Source organism: Sus scrofa, unplaced genomic scaffold, assembly GCF_000003025.6.
Source record: "Sus scrofa isolate TJ Tabasco breed Duroc unplaced genomic scaffold, Sscrofa11.1 Contig1914, whole genome shotgun sequence".
Classification (NCBI taxonomy): Eukaryota; Metazoa; Chordata; class Mammalia; order Artiodactyla; family Suidae; genus Sus; species Sus scrofa.
Window position 1 is genome coordinate 1,093,757 of NW_018084979.1, and position 18,598 is coordinate 1,112,354.

General features: G+C 47.5%; 1 protein-coding gene and 1 long non-coding RNA gene across 5 annotated transcripts in view; one reads left to right on the forward strand and one right to left on the reverse strand.

Annotated features, from left to right (window-relative positions):
- Positions 1-5,920, reverse strand: part of MOK (MOK protein kinase) — a 59,323-nt gene extending 53,403 nt beyond the window's left edge. The window contains exon 1 of one of the 4 annotated variants that reach the window (XR_002341105.1): positions 5,295-5,920. Coding sequence is in view for 1 of the 4 variants with exons in the window: in XM_003128742.4 (XP_003128790.1) it covers positions 5,159-5,165 (7 nt within the window). In the remaining 3 variants the exon portion in view is untranslated. Of the gene's footprint in view, positions 1-5,158 lie in introns of all 4 variants that reach the window. The other 3 variants (XR_002341104.1, XR_002341106.1, XM_003128742.4) reach the window with 3 other exon arrangements.
- Positions 5,921-11,351: 5,431 nt separating this feature from the next.
- LOC110258366 lies at positions 11,352-14,673 on the forward strand. Its single transcript, XR_002341128.1, has 2 exons — positions 11,352-11,467; positions 14,345-14,673. It is a non-coding gene; the product is annotated as an uncharacterized LOC110258366 (long non-coding RNA).
- Positions 14,674-18,598: the final 3,925 nt, after the last annotated feature.

Here is an 18,598-nt window from a genome sequence, read left to right on the forward strand (position 1 = left end):
GGAACAAAAACTGACATTTATGAGGGACAGAAAGCTTACACCCCACTGCAATTATGACAGATAATTTTTAAAATTCTCTCTATTACTGCCTTTAGAACATATAGGGCTTTTTCCTTTATATAGATATTTTTTGAATAATTCATTTAAAAGTTCAGACAGGAAATAAATTGATACTCCCACTAGATTTAGGAAAGGGTAAATTTTTTCAAAGTAGGGATGTGACTGATGCTTGTCACCCTTTCCTCTTCTACGTTCCCGCCTCCACCTCCTGGGATAGCAAATCATAAGCTCGTTCACCTCGGACCAGACACTAGGCTCCAAGGTGCACACAGATTATCTCCCTCTTACTATGTGTCTTTGTTACTCCTCCGCAGGGGTGAGATCTCTGTTCTCCCCTCTCAAACCTGGGGGACACGGCAGGTCATGCCACGTCTGCGGCTGGAGCAGATAAGGTGATGCTGCTTCCACCTCCAACTCCTAGGATGCTCATTCTCAGAACACAATGCCATGTTGTGAGGGTTGTGAGCCTCGTGTCCTGGCTGACGGCCCACGCTGAGGTCCCGGTGCACAGCCAGCCAGACACGTGAGGGGGGACACCTGTGAGATGACCCCTGCTCCAGCCACCACGGAACTGCAACCGCAAGAGACTCCAAACCTGCCTGGCTGGGTCCAGGCAACTCACAGAACCACGAGAGGGAATAATGGTTGTTTTTTAGGCCATGAAGTTGGGGCGATTTGTTACGCAGCAACAGAAAACCAGACAGATGAAGAAAACCTGCATAAGAGAAGAAAGGTCAGTAACCTGCCAGAGGAAGCTGTCTGCTGGCTCCAAAGCCCAGGCTCTCAACAACGACAGCCGTCACCCCTTGCTCACTGCTCCGCAGATGACACAGAACAAAGAGGAGGAGGCCAGGCATAACCCACAGAATGACCAACACACCCCCAAACACTTGGGCACCGCCTAGAAAACGGGTAAGAAAATACATCTAGAAAACCCGGAAATAAAGACCAGTATGACAACCTCGTACTCCCAGCCCCACTCAGTGGCCTCAAGCTATGAGCCAGCTTCACCCTTACACACTCTGCCTGTTCAATCTACGTCCTTGGCTGTCTCTGTGACTTCCTGTTCTAGAATGGTTTCTCCACTGTTTTTTGTTTCTTCTTTTTGCCATTTCTAGAGCCGCTCCCTCGGCATATGGAGGTTCCCAGGCTAGGGGTCTAATCAGAGCTATAGTCTCCGGCCTACGCCAGGGCCACAGCAACGCGGGATCCAAGCCACGTCTGCAACCTACACCACAGCTCACGGCAACGCCGGATCCCTAACCCACTGGGCAAGCCAGGGATCGAACCCGCAACCTCATGGTTCCCAGTCAGATTCGTTAACCACTGAGCCACGACGGGAACTCCTGGTTTCTCCATTGTTAACTACTGTTAAGGACTTAATTAATGATCAGGACTGAAACCTGAAAAAATGCTCAACATCACTGATCATTAGAGACATGCAAATCAAAACTACCATGAGGTACCACCTCACACCTGTCAGAATGGCCATCATTCACAAACAACAAATGCTGGAGAGGGTGTGGAGACAAGCGAACCAACCCTCCCGCACTGTTGGTGGGAATGTAAACTGGTACAACAACTATGGAAAACAGTGTGGCGGCATCTCAGAAAACTAAATATAGAACTACCACATGACCCAGCACTCCCACTCTTGGGCATAGACCTGGACAAAACTTTCACTGGAAAAGATACATGCACCTGTATGTTCACTGCAGTTCAATTCACAACAGCCAAGACATGGAAACAATCTAAATGTCCACTGACAGATGAATGGATTAGGAAAATGTGCTATACAGACACAATGGAATACTACTCAGCCATAAAAAAGAACAAAATAATGCCATTTGCAGCAACATGGATGGAACTAGAGACTCTCAGACTAAGTGAAGTAAGTCAGAAAGAGAAAGAAATACCACATGCTATCACATATCTGGAATCTAATATACGGCACAAATGAACTTTTCCACAGAAAAGAAACTCATAGACTTGGAGAACAGACTTGTGGTTGCCAAGGGGGAGGGAGTGGCAGGGACGGGGAGTCTGGGGTTAATGGATGCAAACTATTGCCTTTGGAATGGATTAGCAACGAGATCCTGCTGTGTAGCACAGGGAACTATATCCAGTCACTTGTGATGGAACATGATGGAGGATAATTTGAGAAAAAGAATATATATATGTTAAAAATATATATACGCAGACAAAGCAAACTGGTTAAGATCAGCTGACTCTAGGAAGAGGGGCATGAAGTTTGGTCTAAGAGGCAAAAATGAATAAACAGAATGACCAATTGATCAAAACTAGCTTCAACAAGACTGTGACAGGCTGACATCAGGCACTCTAGATGGGACAGAGTGACAGGAACACAATTTCACCTCTGACAAAAACTATTACGCTAAAGCTAGCAATGAAGACACAATCAGACAAATCCAAATTGAGGGACATTCTGCAAAACACATGTTTTGCGTTGATTCTTGAAAAACGTTGTCATCAAAGACACAGAAGGCGAGACACTGTACCCAGTTAAAGGAGACCAAAGAGATAAGACAACAATACACAATTTGTGATTTCTGACTGGGATCCTGGAGTCAGATAATGGGGAGTTCCCATGGTGGAGGAGTGGGTTAAGGACCCAACTGCAGTGGTTAGGGTCACAGCTGCAGCTCAGATTCAATCCCTGGCCCAGAAACTTCCACATCATGCCTTGGGTGCAGCCATTTTAAAAACAAACAAACAGGGAGTTCCTGGTCGTGGCTCAGTGGTTAATGAATCCAACTAGGAACCATGAGGTTGTGGGTTCGATTCCTGGCCGTGCTCAGTGGGTTAAGGATCTGGCGTTGCCTTGAGCTGGGGTGTAGGTCACAGACGTGGCTCAGATCCCACGTTGCTGTGGCTCTGGTGTAGGCCGGGCGGCTACAGCTCTGATTGGACCCCTAGCCTGGGAACCTCCATATGCTGTGGGAGCGGCCCAAGAAATGGCAAAAAAAAATAAAAATAATTTAAAAATAAAACAATAAAAACAAACAAAGAAAAACACCTATAATGGGGAGTTTCCCTATGGCACAGTGGGTTGAGGATCCAGCATTGTCACTGCTGCAGCTCAGGCCACAGCTGTGGTGTGGGTTCAGTCCCTGGCGCAAGAATTTCCACATGCTGTGGGCATGGCCAGAACAAACCATATTTCCCTATAAAGGATATTATTGTAATAACTGGGAAAATCTGAGACAAAGACTGCACATTATACAACAGTAGTTCTTCAACACCTCATTTGTACTGATAAAAAAAATTTTCACAGATTGAGATACAAAGAAGTCATTCTGGTTTATACATGAGTTAACTTGAATGCTGGCCTGTTCCTTTTTTTTTTTAAACCTTGAAATGTAACCCTGCCTTGTTTAACGTTCTTCGTTCTGACAAGATATAAAACTGTGCTGAAAACCCTGTTTCTCCCGAGCGGTTGTGCAGAGTAATCTGGGAAATGGGCTTCCAGGCCAGTCCTCAGTTTGGCTCACACAAAACTCTTTTCTAGGAGTTCCCGTCGTGGCGCAGTGGTTAACGAATCCGACTAGGAACCATGAGGTTGCGGGTTCGGTCCCTGCCCTTGCTCAGTGGGTTAACGATCCGGCATTGCCATGAGCTGTGGTGTAGGTTGCAGACTTGGCTCGGATCCTGCATTGCTGTGGCCCTGGGGTAGGCCAGAGAGTACAGCTCCGATTAGACCTCTAGCCTGGGAACCTCCATATGCCATGGGAGCGGCCCAAGAGATAGCAAAAAAAAACAAAACTCTTTTCTATTCTTTCTTATTAACTGCTTATTGATTATTTTCATTGACGGTACTGTGATTATGTAGGAGAAAGTTCTTGTTCTTTGCAGATACTTACTGAATTACTAGCGGTGAAACATAATGATGTCTACAACTTGAAAGCAAAAATAAATACATAATTTAGAGCGAAAGAGAAGACGCCAGAGCAAAGGGGAAAGAGCACACAAACGTAAGGCAAAACAGTGCATCTAGGTGACGTGTGTATGAGCATTCAGTGTACTCTTCTTGCTAAAGTGTACTAAACTTTACCGTAGACCAGAAATTTTTCAAAATAAACAGTTGGGAAGGGAAAAAGGCATACAGTAAAAAATATGTGTATATTAGTCCGCACTAAGTAAAAATGTAAAGCCTTTTGTAGACCTTGTATTCTAACTACTGTTGGGTGCATTAATTAAAAAAAAATGTAAACAATACCCAACAAAAGAAAATAGGAATGTTTTGGAAAGGACGAATGAGATGAATTCATTGTTTTAAACACCTTTGTAAAAGATCATATACAAATAACCCAACTGACAATCAGGATACAATGTAAATTTAACACTGTAACTATACCTAACAAAATCTACTCTTTTCACAGCAAAAGAGGTCGGAATTTTTCTGCACTTCTGGCTCACAAGCATAATGACACATCTGACGGTAAAGCAAGAAAAAAAAAAAAGAAAGAAAAGAAAAAAAGAGTAAGCCCATTCCAGTTGATTACACCTTGATTGTCCATAATCCACAAACTGAAGAGCAGTGACATGCTTGCCCCTTACGTGTTCAAGGATGGACCACCCCATTTCCCAACTTCCCAGCATCACCCTTTCATTTCGCTCAAAGGTAGTTTCATACTTTCTCTGAGGCAGTTCCGATAAAAACACGACTGCCCGTTCCAAAAGGAATAATAACATAAAAAATACACAGCCCAGCTGTCCTCTCAATTGTCCACTACACCGATGTCCAGAAAAGGCAGAAAACCACCCTGTAACCGCTCACCACACTACGGCCCAACGTTCAGCAAGAGACCTCAGGTCAAGCCTGCGTTTAACAAACAAGTGTTTTCACTCAACTCCCAAAACTTCGCACAACAAGCCTCAGCCGGACTCGAGGCGCCGCTCTGAGAGCCCCCCCGGCCGAAGCCAGCCCCCGCCCCGCGGGCCGCCCCCGGGGGCGCGGGTGCGACACCCCAGGGAGGCGCGGCGCCCCCCCTCGGCGCCTGCCCCCGCCCGCCGCAGACAGACGACGCCCCCCGCCGCCCCTCGCCCTCCCGTCCCGCCCTCCCCGGCGCCACTCAACTCTTCATCCTGGATGCGGAGGCTGGCGACTACCCCTCGCGGATATTGGGCGGAGAAGAAGGGCACAGAAAGGGCGGCCCCTGGCTCCCACTTCTTGGAGGCGGGGTCCCGAACTAGGACCTCCGCGGTGGTCCCACCATGGAGAGCGTTAGGATCCGGCCGCCATGTTGTATCCCTGTCACCCTAGCAACCGTCCGGTCCCGGACGCCCCGAGGCCGCCGCCGCCTGCGCCTGCGCCAAACGCCCTGTTGGCGTCCACCGGCGGTACGTGAACGCGTGCGCACTGCGGCCCGCCTCCTTGCTTTAGTTGCTAAGCAACCCCTCTCGCCGCTTTAGAGCGTGGGACACCTTCACCCAGGTCGCTATCCCCAGCGGTGCTGAGAATTTAGCGATTTAGGACCTGAGGCCTGGACCGCAGCGCTGAGCGTTAACTGGGCTGGGAATACACTAAATGATTGTCGGTTGATACCTGTCCTTTGCAGTCTCGTCCTAAAACTAATTAGTCTGGTACAGAGAGTTACATTTGTAAGTTTTTAATTCAGCGGACAGTTATGGAGCTCCGGGCGCTATTGCGAGCTTTGGGGATAAAAGGAGAGCGGCGTGGATAAGATCCCTGACTTTCTTGAAACACATTCTACTATAAAGTTGAAGGAATGAATATGTGAATGAACTTCCTGCAAATATGATGACTGAACAAGACAGCGGCCTAGACCCCAAGGAAATGAAATGCAATAAAAATAACCTCTGTATATTGGTATAGCATTTTATGAAGCTCATTGTCATTTATTTGCTTATTTCATCCCAACTACATCGTGATGTTGTGTTCTCTGTTTTTTCCTTTTTGTTTGTTTGTTTGTCTTTTTGCCATTTCTTGGGCCGATCTCGAGGCATATGGAGGTTCCCAGGCTAAGGCTCTAATTAGAGCTGCAGCTGCCAAGCCTACGCCAGAGCCACAGCAGTGGGGGATGGGAGCCGCGTCTTGCAACCTACACCACAGCTCACAGCAACGCCAGATCCTTAACCCACTGAGCAAGGCCAGGGATCGAACCCAAAACCTCATGGTTCCTAGTTGGATTCGTTAACCACTGAGCCACGACGGGAACTCGCATCCTTTTTTTTTCTTTTTTTTTTTTTTTTTTGTCTTTTTAGGGTGTCCCCTGTGGCGTATGGAGGTTCCCAGGCTAGGGTTTGAATCTGAGCCATAACCACTGGCCTATACCACAGCCACAGCAACGCAGAATCTAAGCCACATTTGCGACCTACACCGCAGTTCACAGCAATGCGAACTTAGCCCACTGAGTGAGGCCAGGGATGCAACCTACATCCTCACGGATGCTAATGAGATTCGTTTCCGCTAAGCCACGATGGGAACTCCCCTATTAATTTTTTTTTTTTTTTGTCTTTTTGCTATTTCTTGGGCCGCTCCCGCGGCATATGGAGGTTCCCAGGCTAGGGGTCGAATCAGAGCTGTAGCTGCCAGCCTATGCCAGAGCCACAGCAACTCGGGATCCGAGCCGTGTCTGCGACCTACACCACAGCTCACGGCAATGTCGGATCGTTAACCCACTGAGCAAGGGCAGGGACCGAACCCACAACCTCATGGTTCCTAGTTGGATTCGTTAACCACTGCGCCACGACAGGAACTCCCCCTATTAATTTCTGAAATTAAAAAAGTAAAGTGGGAGTTCTCTTGTGGCACAGAGGGTTAAGGATCCAGCATTGCCACTGCAGCAGCTCAGGTCACTGCTATTGCCCAGGCTCATTCCCTGGCCTGGAAACTTCCAAATGCAGGGGATGGGGGCTCTTTAAAAAAAAAAATAAAAGTAAGAGTTCCCATCCTACTCGAATTAGACCCCTAGCCTGGGAACCTCCATATGCCATGGGAATGGCTCTAAAAAGCAAAAAAAAAACAAAAAAAACAAAAAAAACAAAACAAAACAAACAAAAAAAAAACACCCAAAAAACAAAACAAAAGGTATCTAGTGTTAAAAAAAAAAAATGAAGGTACAGAAGTATAAAAAGGAAAAACCCCTTCAAAACATTTCCATCCTTCTCACTCCCCATCCTCTCTAGAGTGAACCTCTGGCAACAGCTGGGTGGCATCTTTTCAAAATTTCTGTGCATGAATTTGGACAGAGTTCCTCTACAATTGAAATAGTCTCCTATAATTTGCTTTCTTTTCACTTAATAAATCATAGTCATCTTTTAATATTAGCACATCTAGAGCTATGCTATGTTTTTTAATTGCTGCATGATATTCCATAGAATGGAGTTTGCTATTTTTGCTACAACAATACTTCAGAAAATATCTTTATGCATATTTTTGAGAACATGCGTGACTTTCTGTAGGAACTGATGGGTTAACAGGTGCACACTGAGGAGTTCCCGTCGTGGCTCAGTGGTTAACAAATCCGACTAGGAACCATGAGGTTGCAGGTTCGGTCGCTGCCCTTGCTCAGTGGGTTAAGGATCTGGCGTTGCTGTGAGCTGTGGTGTGGGTGGCAGACGCGGCTCAGATCCTGCGTTGTTGTGGCTCTGGCATAGGCCGGCGCCTGCAGCTCCAATTGGACCCCTAGCCTGGGAATCTCCATATGCCGCGGGTGAGGCCCTAGAAAAGGCAAAAAGAAAAAAAAAAAGTGTGCACTGATATTAAATTACTCTCCAGAAACACTATACCAATACATGAGAGAAATCTATATATGAGTTCTCTTCACCTCATTCTTGCATGGACACTGGATATTATCTACTAAGATTAAGAAGATTGAAGTTTCCTGGTTAAGGACCCAGAATTGTCACTGTTGTGACTCAGGTTGCTGCTGTGGCCCAGGTTCAATCCCTGGCCTAGGAACTTTGCACAGCCAAAAAGAAAAAAAGAAAGAGCCATTGAGGGAAAGCCTGAAACATAAGAACATGAAATGTTTAGCCGCACTGTGGTTCCCAGCCCTCCCTCGGGCCTTCCCACCAGGACCTCATGCATCTCGCCTCCTCCCAGTGGAAGCTTCCTCCCCTCTAAGCCCAGCTCAGGCTTCTCCCTACAAATGAGCCCTTGACACTTGCAAAGCTGGCCTGGCCATCTTTCACCAGACCTACCATCCTCTGTGCCCATCTCAGCCAAGGCCAAAACCATCTGCTCAGGTGCCCGCACCCCCGAAACTTCCTCCCTCCCATCCCCCCCCGAAGACCCCTGCACTTCCTGCATATACCCCTCTTCCCTTTTCGACCCACCTCTCTCCTTGCTGATCCCAGATTCCTCCCTCTGGCTTCACTGGGACCAGGTCTCCACAAGCACCTGTCATGCAGAGGAGAAATCCAGACCCTCACCCCATATCCACTCTCCTTCCATCCGAAATCCTCAGTCCCTAACCCTTCGCCCAGCCCATCTTCCTGCCTTCCCCTCCTCTCACGTCTCTGTGCCCAAGGTGATTTTGGTTTAGGTTATTTCTTCCTCCTCAAATAGCATTTATCTACCTATCTACCTACCTACCTGTCTAGTAGATACTACATTCATATGATTCAAGATTCAAAAATAATAAAAACAGGAGTTCCCTCTATGGCTCAGTGAGTTCATGACCCCGCTTGTCTCTCTAGAGGTGCCAGGTCCATCCCCAGCCCAGTGCATGGGTTAAGGATCTAGGCGTGGCTGCAGCTGTGACATAGGTTGCAGCTGCGGCTCAGATTTGATCTCTGGCCTGGGAACGTCCATAGGCCCTGGAGATAGCTGAAAAAGGAAAAAAAATATATATATATTGAAAAGTCCTCCCTCCTGCCCCCTGGCCCCCAGTTTCTCTCCCCATAGGGTATGCACCCCGTGTTATAAGAGATCTTTTGTCCTTCTTCTTCCGTTTTTCTACACCAATGGTAGCATAGTACAGGCTCTGCTCTATATTTTGGGGGGGGGGTTGGCCGCCACACACCTGAAATTCCGGGGCCAGGGATCGAACCCGCCACCACAGCAGTGATGACAGCAGATCCTTAACGGCTAGGCCACCAGAGAACTCCAGGCAAATGTATCTACTTACCACTTTAACTAGGAGCTTTTCCCATGCGAGTACACAGAGAGCGTCTTTCTTTAAGAGCTGTCTTAATTCGCAATTGTACTGCCCTTATTTAACTGGCCCCTTATGGATGGACATCTAGGTTTTTTCTAACCGTCTGATTTTTTTTTTTTTTTTACTGATTTTTATTTTTTCCATCATCCCTGGTTTACAGTGTCCTGTCAACTTTCTGCTGTACAGCAAGGTGACCCCATCACACATGCATATCTACACTTTTTCTTACGTTATCCTCCTTCATGCGCCATCATAAGGGGCTAGATATCATTCCCAGCGCTACACAGCAGGACCTCGTGGCTCATCCATTCCCAAGGCAATCGGTCGCATCTATTAACCCCAGATTCCCAGTCTCTCCTTTAACGGTCTGATCTTTCAAACACCTGCTGCAGGGACCAACCTTGAACGTGTTCCATTTCCTGTGTGTTCCCGTGTGCCCATAGGAGAAATTCCTAAAGTGGAGATGCTGAGTCAAAGGGCAAATACATCTCTTTGATAGATTCTTTTTACTTCTTTTTAAAAATTGGAGTCAAAGTTCACATAACATACAATTAACCTTTTTTTTTTTTTAAATGACCGCACCTGCCATGTAGAAGGTCCCAGGCCAGGAATTGTATATGAGCTGCAGCTGAGAACTACAGCAATGATGGCTATTTTAACCCCCTGGGCGCAGCAGGGGATCCAACCCACGCCTCCCCAACACCCTGAGCTGTGGCAGTCAGATTCTTAACCCACAGCGGGAACTCCAGAATTAACCATTTTATTTTATCTATTTATTTTGCTTTTTAGGGCTGCACCTGCGGCATATGGAGGTTCCCAGGCTAGGGGGCTAATCAGAGCTGTAGCCACCAGCCTATGGCTGCAACCTACACCATAGCTCACGGCAACGCCGGATCCCCAATCCACTGAGCAAGGCCAGGGATCAAACCCGCAACCTCATGGTTCCTAGTCAGATTCGTTAACCACTGCACCACGACGGGAACTCCAAATTAACCATTTTTAAAGTATGACACTTAGGAGTTGCCATTGTGGCTCCGTGGAAACAAACCCAACTAGTATTCAAGGTTCGATCCCTGGCCTCGCTCAGTGGGGTCAGGACCCAGCGTTGCTGTGGCTGTGGTGTAGGCTCGAAGCTGCAGCTCCCATTTGGCCTATAGCCTGGGAACCTCCATATGCCACGGGACGGGTGCGGTCCTAAAAAGCAAAAAACAAGATAAAATATAGTGTGAAATTTAGCACACCCACAATGTTGCAGAAGCATCACCTCTACTTAGTTCCAAAATACTTTCGTCACTCCAAAAGGACACCCCAAACCCATTAAGCAGTCTCGAAAACATGATGCTAAGGGAAAGAAGCCAGATACTAAAGTCCACTTATTGTATGATTCCATTTACAGGCTATTTCCAGACCTGACAAACCCAGTGAGACAGAAAGCAGATTAATGGTTGCAAGGTGCTGGGGGCCTGGGGTGACTGCTAATAGTTTTGGGGTTTCTTTTTGTGGTGTTGACAACATCCTGGAATTAAACAGTGGTGACAGTCCCACAAATTTGTAAGTTTACTAAAAACTACCGAATTGTACATATTAAATGGTTAGCATGGTGTGTTATATGAAGTTTATCAGGAAAATTTAAAAAACAAAGGATGGTATTGCTGGTATTATTTTTTTGAGTGGCACCCATGGCATGCCAAAGTTCCCAAGCCAGGCACTGAACCCGTGCCACAGATGTAACCAGAGCCACAGTACGGGCAACGATGGATCCTTAACCATCTGAGCCACAAGGGAACTCCTGGCGTTATTATTATTGGTGGCTCTGTCTTTGTTGGCTCTGAAAAGCCACTTCTAATCTCTCCAGCCCACTGGGATTTGATTTCTCTCTTCTACTCTGCACGTGGTCTTTCCATTTCTGTGCGGATGTGTCTTTAAGTCGCATTTGTCTTTATCTCAATGTCTCTTGCACGATCTTTCTTCTACCCAGGTAGGTGCTAAGCTCCTTGGGCAGCCCACCCACCTGCCTTTTGTCTCTCCTGCAGGCAGAGCAACTTGCTGGCTCTTCATTGAGCACTTATTAAATAGGTGAACAGGTGAATGCATTTTGCACATGAGCCCTGCCTCATCAATCCCCACACGGATTTTCTGTTCCTCTTCACGGCAGATCCGTGGTTCTCCGCAGTGAAATCTTGGCGACCAAGCAGGTCCTGAGGATGCGTTAGGGCGAGGCGCCCCCTGTAGGTAGAAACAGGCTTGTGGCGCTTACCCAGGTGAGCTGAGGCTACCAACTCCAGCCCACACCGCCCTGAGCACCACCTGCTCTTGTAACCCTCTGTCTGGAAGCTGTGGGAAGACACCTTCCCCAGCCACGGCTTTTTCTTTTTGAAGTAGCATTTCTTAGACTATTGAGAATTAAAGAAAGAATAAGCCAAAGGGGAGAGGGAGGGAGTGGGGTGGTTGGGGAGCTAGGGGTTAATAGATACAAACTATTGCCTTTGGAATGGATTAGCAATGAGATCCTGCTGTGTAGCACTGGGAGCCATGTCTAGTCACTCACGAGGGAGCATGAGAACGTGCGAAAATAGGATGTGTACATGTATGTGTAACTGGGTCACCATGCTGCGCAGTAGGAAACAAATGTAGTGGGAAATAACTATTAAAAAATAATATTTTAAAAATTAAAAAAATAAGGCTAATGATTTTTAAATACAGCCACCGGTGCAGAGCTGCATCACCTGAGATCCTGTTAGAGATGCAAATTTTCAAGACAAATAGGATGTTGGTGAGAGATTTTTGCCTAAAGCAGCATTTCTCAGTCCTCTTTTTCTTGCTTTTTTCTTTCTTTCTTTTTTTTTTTTTTAGGGCCACATCGTGGCATATGGAAGTTACTGGACTAGTTGAACTGGAGCTATAGCTTCTGGCCTACACCCACAGCCACAGCAACTAGAGGATCTGAGCCATGTCTGCGACCTTCACTGCAGCTCACAGCAACACTGGATCCTTAACCCACTGAGCAAGGCCAGGGATCAAACCCGAGTCCTCATGGTTACTAGTTGGGTTGGTTACTGCTGAGCCACAACAGGACGTCCCTGCTTCTCAGTCTGTAGCATGCACCCAAATCACCTGCCTTCAGGTAATTCTGGATTCTGCAAGATCCCACCCCCTGAAATTTCTGAGTCTAATTCTGGGGTGGGGCTTAAAAATTTGCATCTCCAACAGGATCCCAAGTGATGGTACACCAGTAGTGGTATTTTGAGAACCACTAGCCTTCTTCTTTCTTTAATTCTAAATGGACTAAGGAGTTCCCTTGTGGTACAGTGGGCTAAGTACCTGAAGTTATCACTGCTGCTGCTACTCAGGTCACTTCTATAGCGTGGGTTGGATCTCTGGCCCGGAAACTTCCACAGGCCTCGGCCACGGCCAAAAACAAATCAAGAGACTAAGAAATGCTATTTCAGGAGTTCCCGTCATGGTGCAGCGGAAACAAATCCGACTAGGAACCATGAGGGTTACCCTGGCCTCGCTCAGTGGGTGAGGGATCCGGCGTTGCCATGAGCTGTGGTGTAGGTCGAAGACACAGCTCAGATCTGGCTTTGTTGTGGCTGTGGTGTAGGCCAGCCCTGAAGCTCCAATTTGAACCCCTAGCCTGGGAACCTCCGTGTGCCGCGGGTGCGGCCCTAAAAAGACAAAAGAGAAAAAAACCAAAAAAAAGAGAGATGCCATTTCAACAAGAAAAGGCAATGGCTGGGGAAGTTCCCTCCTGTAGTTTATAGACAGAGGGGTCAGCCTTCTCAGGTGTCAGCTGTGTGGACGGGTCCCCTGCTTCCTTAGACCACTTTGAATGACAAGAGGAAGAACTGACAGACAGAAACAATGTCTGTTTCCGGTCTCCCCCTGAGCCCCTTGCCTGCCCAGCACTGACAGTGCCAGCAGCCACGCATGCATTACGTGCTCCAGAGATGCTTGTGAAATGGAATCAGACTGCATCCGCTTTTAAAACTCTGCATGAACACTACCTAACTATAGCCTCTTGCGACTTCTGACTCATTCTAAAACTGTTCCTCGGACAGTTCACCCTGTCCCCTAGCATTTGCTTTTCCCTAGGGATTCAGCTGTTAGGCTATGTTTGTTTGGTTTTGGCGGGGAGAAGGGGAGGGTTGGCCACACCAGCAGCATATGGAAGTCCCAGGGCCAGGGATCAAATCCGAGCCTCAGCTGTGACCTGTGCCACAGCTGCAGCAATGCCGGATTCTTAAGCCACTGGGCCACCTTGAGAATTCTGAGATGTGGCTGTTAGGCTGTGTTAGCAGATAATGTTTCCTTCCGCTGAGCATCTTTTTTTTTTTTTTTTTTTTTTTTTTTTGTCTTTTTGTCTTTTCTAGGGCTGCTGCCGTGGCATATGGAGGTTCCCAGGCTAGGGGTCGAATCGGAGCTGTAGCCACCAGCCTACACCACAGCCACAACAACTCGGGATCCGAGCTGCATCTGCGACCTACACCACAGCTCACGGCAACGCCGGGTCCTTAACCCACTGCACAAGGCCAGGGATCGAACCCGCAACCTCATGGTTCCTAGTCCGATTCGTTAACCACTGCGCCACAACAGGAACTCCTCTGCTGAGCATCTTAATTTTCCAGCTGATGGAGCTGGACCCCATGGTCCTTCTCCACCCTGTCCTCCTCCTGCCTTTTGTCCGTAGAATAACTTTCGTCAAAGAATAAGTTGAATCAGGAGTTCCCGTTGTGGTGCAGTGGTAAACGAATCCGACAAGGAACCATGAGGTTGCACATTCGATCCCTGCCCTTGCTCAGTGGGTTAAGGATCCGGCGTTGCCGTGAGCTGTGGTGTAGGTCGCAGGCACGGCTCGGATCCCGAGTTGCTCTGGCTGTGGTGTAGGCCGGCGGCTGCAGCTCCGATTAGACCCCTAGCCTGGGAACCTCCATATGCCGCGGGAGCGGCCCAAGAAATGACAAAAAAAAAAGAGAATAAGTTGAATCCGAGAAGTGAGAAAATACAGGAGCAAAGAAAAAGAGTCAAATGAGATGAAATGATAACAGTTTAGTCATTAAGCAAAGTCAAAGACCTTTGGCTTATCCTCAAGGGCTCTAGATAACGTGTTGAATCCTATCCTGTGCGCTGTCTTGTAGAGACTGAACCCCCACCAGGTGAAAGAAGTTCACTACGTGATGAGCAGACTGTAGTCGTGACCTAAGCTGCTGCGATCCCGAGAAGTGGCCTCAAGGAAATGGGAACGAACCGACCCTCGACCTGAAGACAGACTGTACTTAAAATAATGAGATGATGCTGGTCAGACCACTGCAATGACCAATGTCAAGGTGACGGCTGGAGCTGACTGTGCAGCCTCTGAATACAGCCCCTCTTCCACCTTTAAAAGCTCTTGCCCGCTGATTGTCAGGGGACCCTGGTCCTTTCGACAGAAGTACCCTCCCCCCTCAAACCCCACTTGCATCCAAAATACAGCAAAACTTCCTTTCCACGAAACTTGCCTCTTCTTTGCCTTTAGAGTGGTGAGCAGCCAGATGCCCCTTTTGGTAACACAACCAGGAAATGGGCAGAAGTTAGAAAGAAAAACTACGAAGGACAGAAATTTCAGACATGTTAACCTTGGTAAGGTGGGTGAAATGCACATCTACCTACAGATATTAGAAATTGGATTCATTTTAGAAAATAACAAATATAGAGGACTCGGAGGAAACAGCATGAACAGGAATATGAAATAAGGAAGAGCAAGAAGAGCATCAGCCATTCAAAAAAGGTAGTTGGGAGTTTCCATCGTGGCGCAGCGGAAACAAATCTGACTAGGAACCGTGAGGTCGTGGGTTCAATCCCTGGCCTCACTCAGTGGGTTCAGGATTGGCCATTGCCATGAACTGTGGTGTAGTTCGCAGATGCGGCTCAGATCTGGCATTGCTATGGCTGTAGTGTAGGCTGGCAGCTGTAGCTTCAATTAGACCCTTAGCCTGGGAACTTCCATATGCCACAGACGCAGCCCTAAAAAGACAAAAAAAAAAAAAAAAAAAGAATGGTATTTAGGAGTTCCCTCTGTGGCACAACAGGATTGGAGGCATCTTGGGAGGGCTGGGGCACAGATTCAATCACCATCCCGGGACAGTGGGTTAAGGATCCGGTGTTGCCACAGTGGTTTAGGTCAAGACTGCTGCTCAGATCAGATCCCTGGCCCAGAAATTCCATATGCTGTGGGGTGACCAAAAAAAAAAAAAAAGATGGTAGTTAGTTAGCCAAGCACTATAGATGAGTCTGGGGTCTTTCTTATGTGGATTCAAAAACAGGTCAACTTCAGGCTAGACAGAAGTTCATGCACTTCTCTGACAAAAAGACACTTGGAACAATAATTTTTTTTTTTTTTTTTGTCTTTGTCTTTTTAGGGCTGCACCCAAAGCATATGGACGTTCCCAAGCTAGTGGGCAAATTGGAGCTGCGGCTGCCAGCCTACACCACAGCCACAGCAATGCCAGATCTGAGCCTACGCCACAGCTCATGGCAATGCCAGATCCTTAACCCACTGAGCAAGGCCAGGGATTGAACACACCTCCTCATGAATACTAGTCAGGTTCGTTAACCACTGAGCCGCGATGGGAACTCCAACAATAGAATTTTTTTTAATTAAAAAAAAATTTTTTTTGGCCAGGTCCATGGTGTGTGGAAATTACTGGGCCAGGGATTGAACCTGTACCACAGCAGTGACCTGAGCCATAGCAGTAACAACAGTGGATCTTTAACCTACTAGGCACCAGGGAACTCCAGTAGTTCTTTTTTTAAGGGTAAGAAAAGTCTGGGAGGTCCCACTGTGGCTTAGCAGTAATGAACCCAATTAGTATCCATGAGGACGAGGGTTCAATCCCTGGCCCTGCTCAGTGTGTTAAGGATTCAGTGTTGGGGTGAGCTGTGGTGTAGGTCACAGACGCAGCTTGGATCCTGTGTTGCTGTGGCTGTGGCATAGGCTGGCAGCTGCGGCTCTGATTCAACCCCTAGCCTGGGACCCTCCATATGCTGTTGGTGTGGCCCTAAAAGACAAAAAAAAAAAAAAGTGAAGACGAGTTTTCCTAAATGGAGAATAGAACAGTTCTTAAAGTGCTAGGGGAGAGGGGATTACACTGGCTGACCCCAGCCAAGTTACAAGACCACTATTCCTCATTTTATAGAAATGAGGGGAGTTCCCATCATGGCTCAGTGGTTAATGAACCCAACTAGAGTCCATGAGGTTGCGGGTTCAATCCCTGGCCTCGCTCAGTGGGTTAAGGATCTGGCATGGCTGTGAACTCTGGTGTAGGTTGCAAATGAGGCTCAGATCCTGAGTTTCTGTGGCTGTGGTGTAGGCTGGTGGCTGTGGCTCTGATTGGACTCCTAAGCCTGGGAACCTCCACATGTTGTGGGTGGGGCCCTAAAAAGCAAAAAACAAAAACAAAAACAAAAACAAACACCCTCTCCAAAGGGCAATGATGGTTAAATGTGGTGTCTGTTGTCTATACAACACTGCCTGCTTTTTATCCAGGGTCTAACACAGGCCTGGCACAATAAATGTTCAATAAATGTTGACTAATCAAGAAACATCATCAAGGGAGTTCCCTGGTGGTCTGGCGGTTAGGACTTGGGATTTTCACTGCTGCAACCCGAGTTCAGTCTCTGGTCTGGGAATAGATCCCACATCAAGCTGTTACATGCTTGGGGAAAAAAATCATTAGCTGCCACCTGCTCTGTCATTCCTGTATGACAAATGGCAAAGCCAGTTTTCAGTGACTATTGGGCATCAGGACAGACCCTAATCCTTGATAGGGAAGAATTAAACAGGTGGATTCACATGTTGTAGAAGCCATGTGGCCTGTTGTTGGGGACCCAGGGAGGGAAGGGTTCAGCCAAGATCACCCACTTCACTGGTAGCCACCCTGGACGCTGGGCTCAGACCTGAGTCTGCGGCTTCCAGCTCCCTGTGCTTCTCCAGCTGCCTCGTATCTGAAGGAGACCTTTGCAGTTAACGGAGAGGTCTTTGCAGTTAATGGAAAAGCTTTGCAGTTAATGTACATGCCTTAAGGAAGTATATTTTTTAAGCCCCTGGAACCATCTGATTTGTTGTAGCAAATTAAAAGCAGCATCTGAAAAACCCTTCTGTTTTGTCTGTGTTTCTTTTGTATTGTCTAACAGCTATGACACAATACATATTGTACAATGAAGCATTTCATTTTCATTTGTTTCCCCTCCTTTCTTTCCTTTTTTTTCCCCCCAGAATCAACTGGCAAGATTTCAGCTTCAATATTGAACATGTTTTTTTGCTCTCTCCCTGTCTGTGTGCACCAGGACCCAGAGTCAAAAAATGTAAAAAAAAGAAGATTGGAAGAAAGAAAGAAAACAGCCCAGGATTCAGACGAAAGAGTGAAGGTTAGAGACTCAGGCCGGAAGGTTTGCCCTCTGGAGGATGGGGTCCAGAGAAAGAAAGCAGGGAATGTGGCCTGAAGGAGGTGATCAAATCTTCAGGAACATTCTTCATCCGAAATCTTGCCAGCACAGAAGGACGTGCTTCTGAATTGAAAAGGCCCACGGAATGCCCCGCACAGTGAATTTTACATTCACTCAACAAATATTCTTTCCTTACTTTTTTGGCCGAGCCCTCACGCAGGCGGAAGTTCCAGAGGCGGGGATCGAACCTGTGTCACAGCCATGGTTGGCGCTAACAGCAGTGGCAACGGCAGCTCCTTAACCTGCTGTGCCTCCCTCACCAAATATCTCTTGCACCTGTGCTATGTGCCTGGCACTGTTCTAGGAACCTGGGACCCATGAGCGTGAGGCTGGAGGCAGAGATCAAAGGGGCGCTTCTACAAGCCCAGGAGCCCTAAAGATTGTGGGCAAACCAGCCGAAGCCCGGAAAGGGGAAGGCAACGGGTTCTCAGAACCTTCAGAGGGAAGCAACCCTGAGGACCCCTTGAGCTTGGACTTCTTGCCTCCAACACGTGAGAGAATACCGCTGCTGTTGAAGTCACCCAGTTTGGGGTATTGTATACAGCAGCTCTAGGAAACTAACACATGTGTCTTTATTCTCTTAGCAAAGGTTCCATGTCCCGGGAGGGAGCAGGCCAGGTCCTCAGCATGCAGAAGTTCCCGTGCCAGGGATCAAACCCATGCCACAGCTGTAACCAGGGCCGCAGCGGTGACAATGCCGGATCCATCACCCACGCAGTCACGAGGGACGTCCCCTAAGGTTCTAGTTTATAAGCTGAATGACAAATTTTATAAGCTGACTCGAAAGTCAGTGGACTGCTTAAAATCCAAGGTAGCAGCGTGCCCCAAATCCCCCCTCTTAGACATTTAAAAACCCGAGAAAGAAAACTCTATACCATTTAATTCTGATCGCATATGTTTGTGTTTTC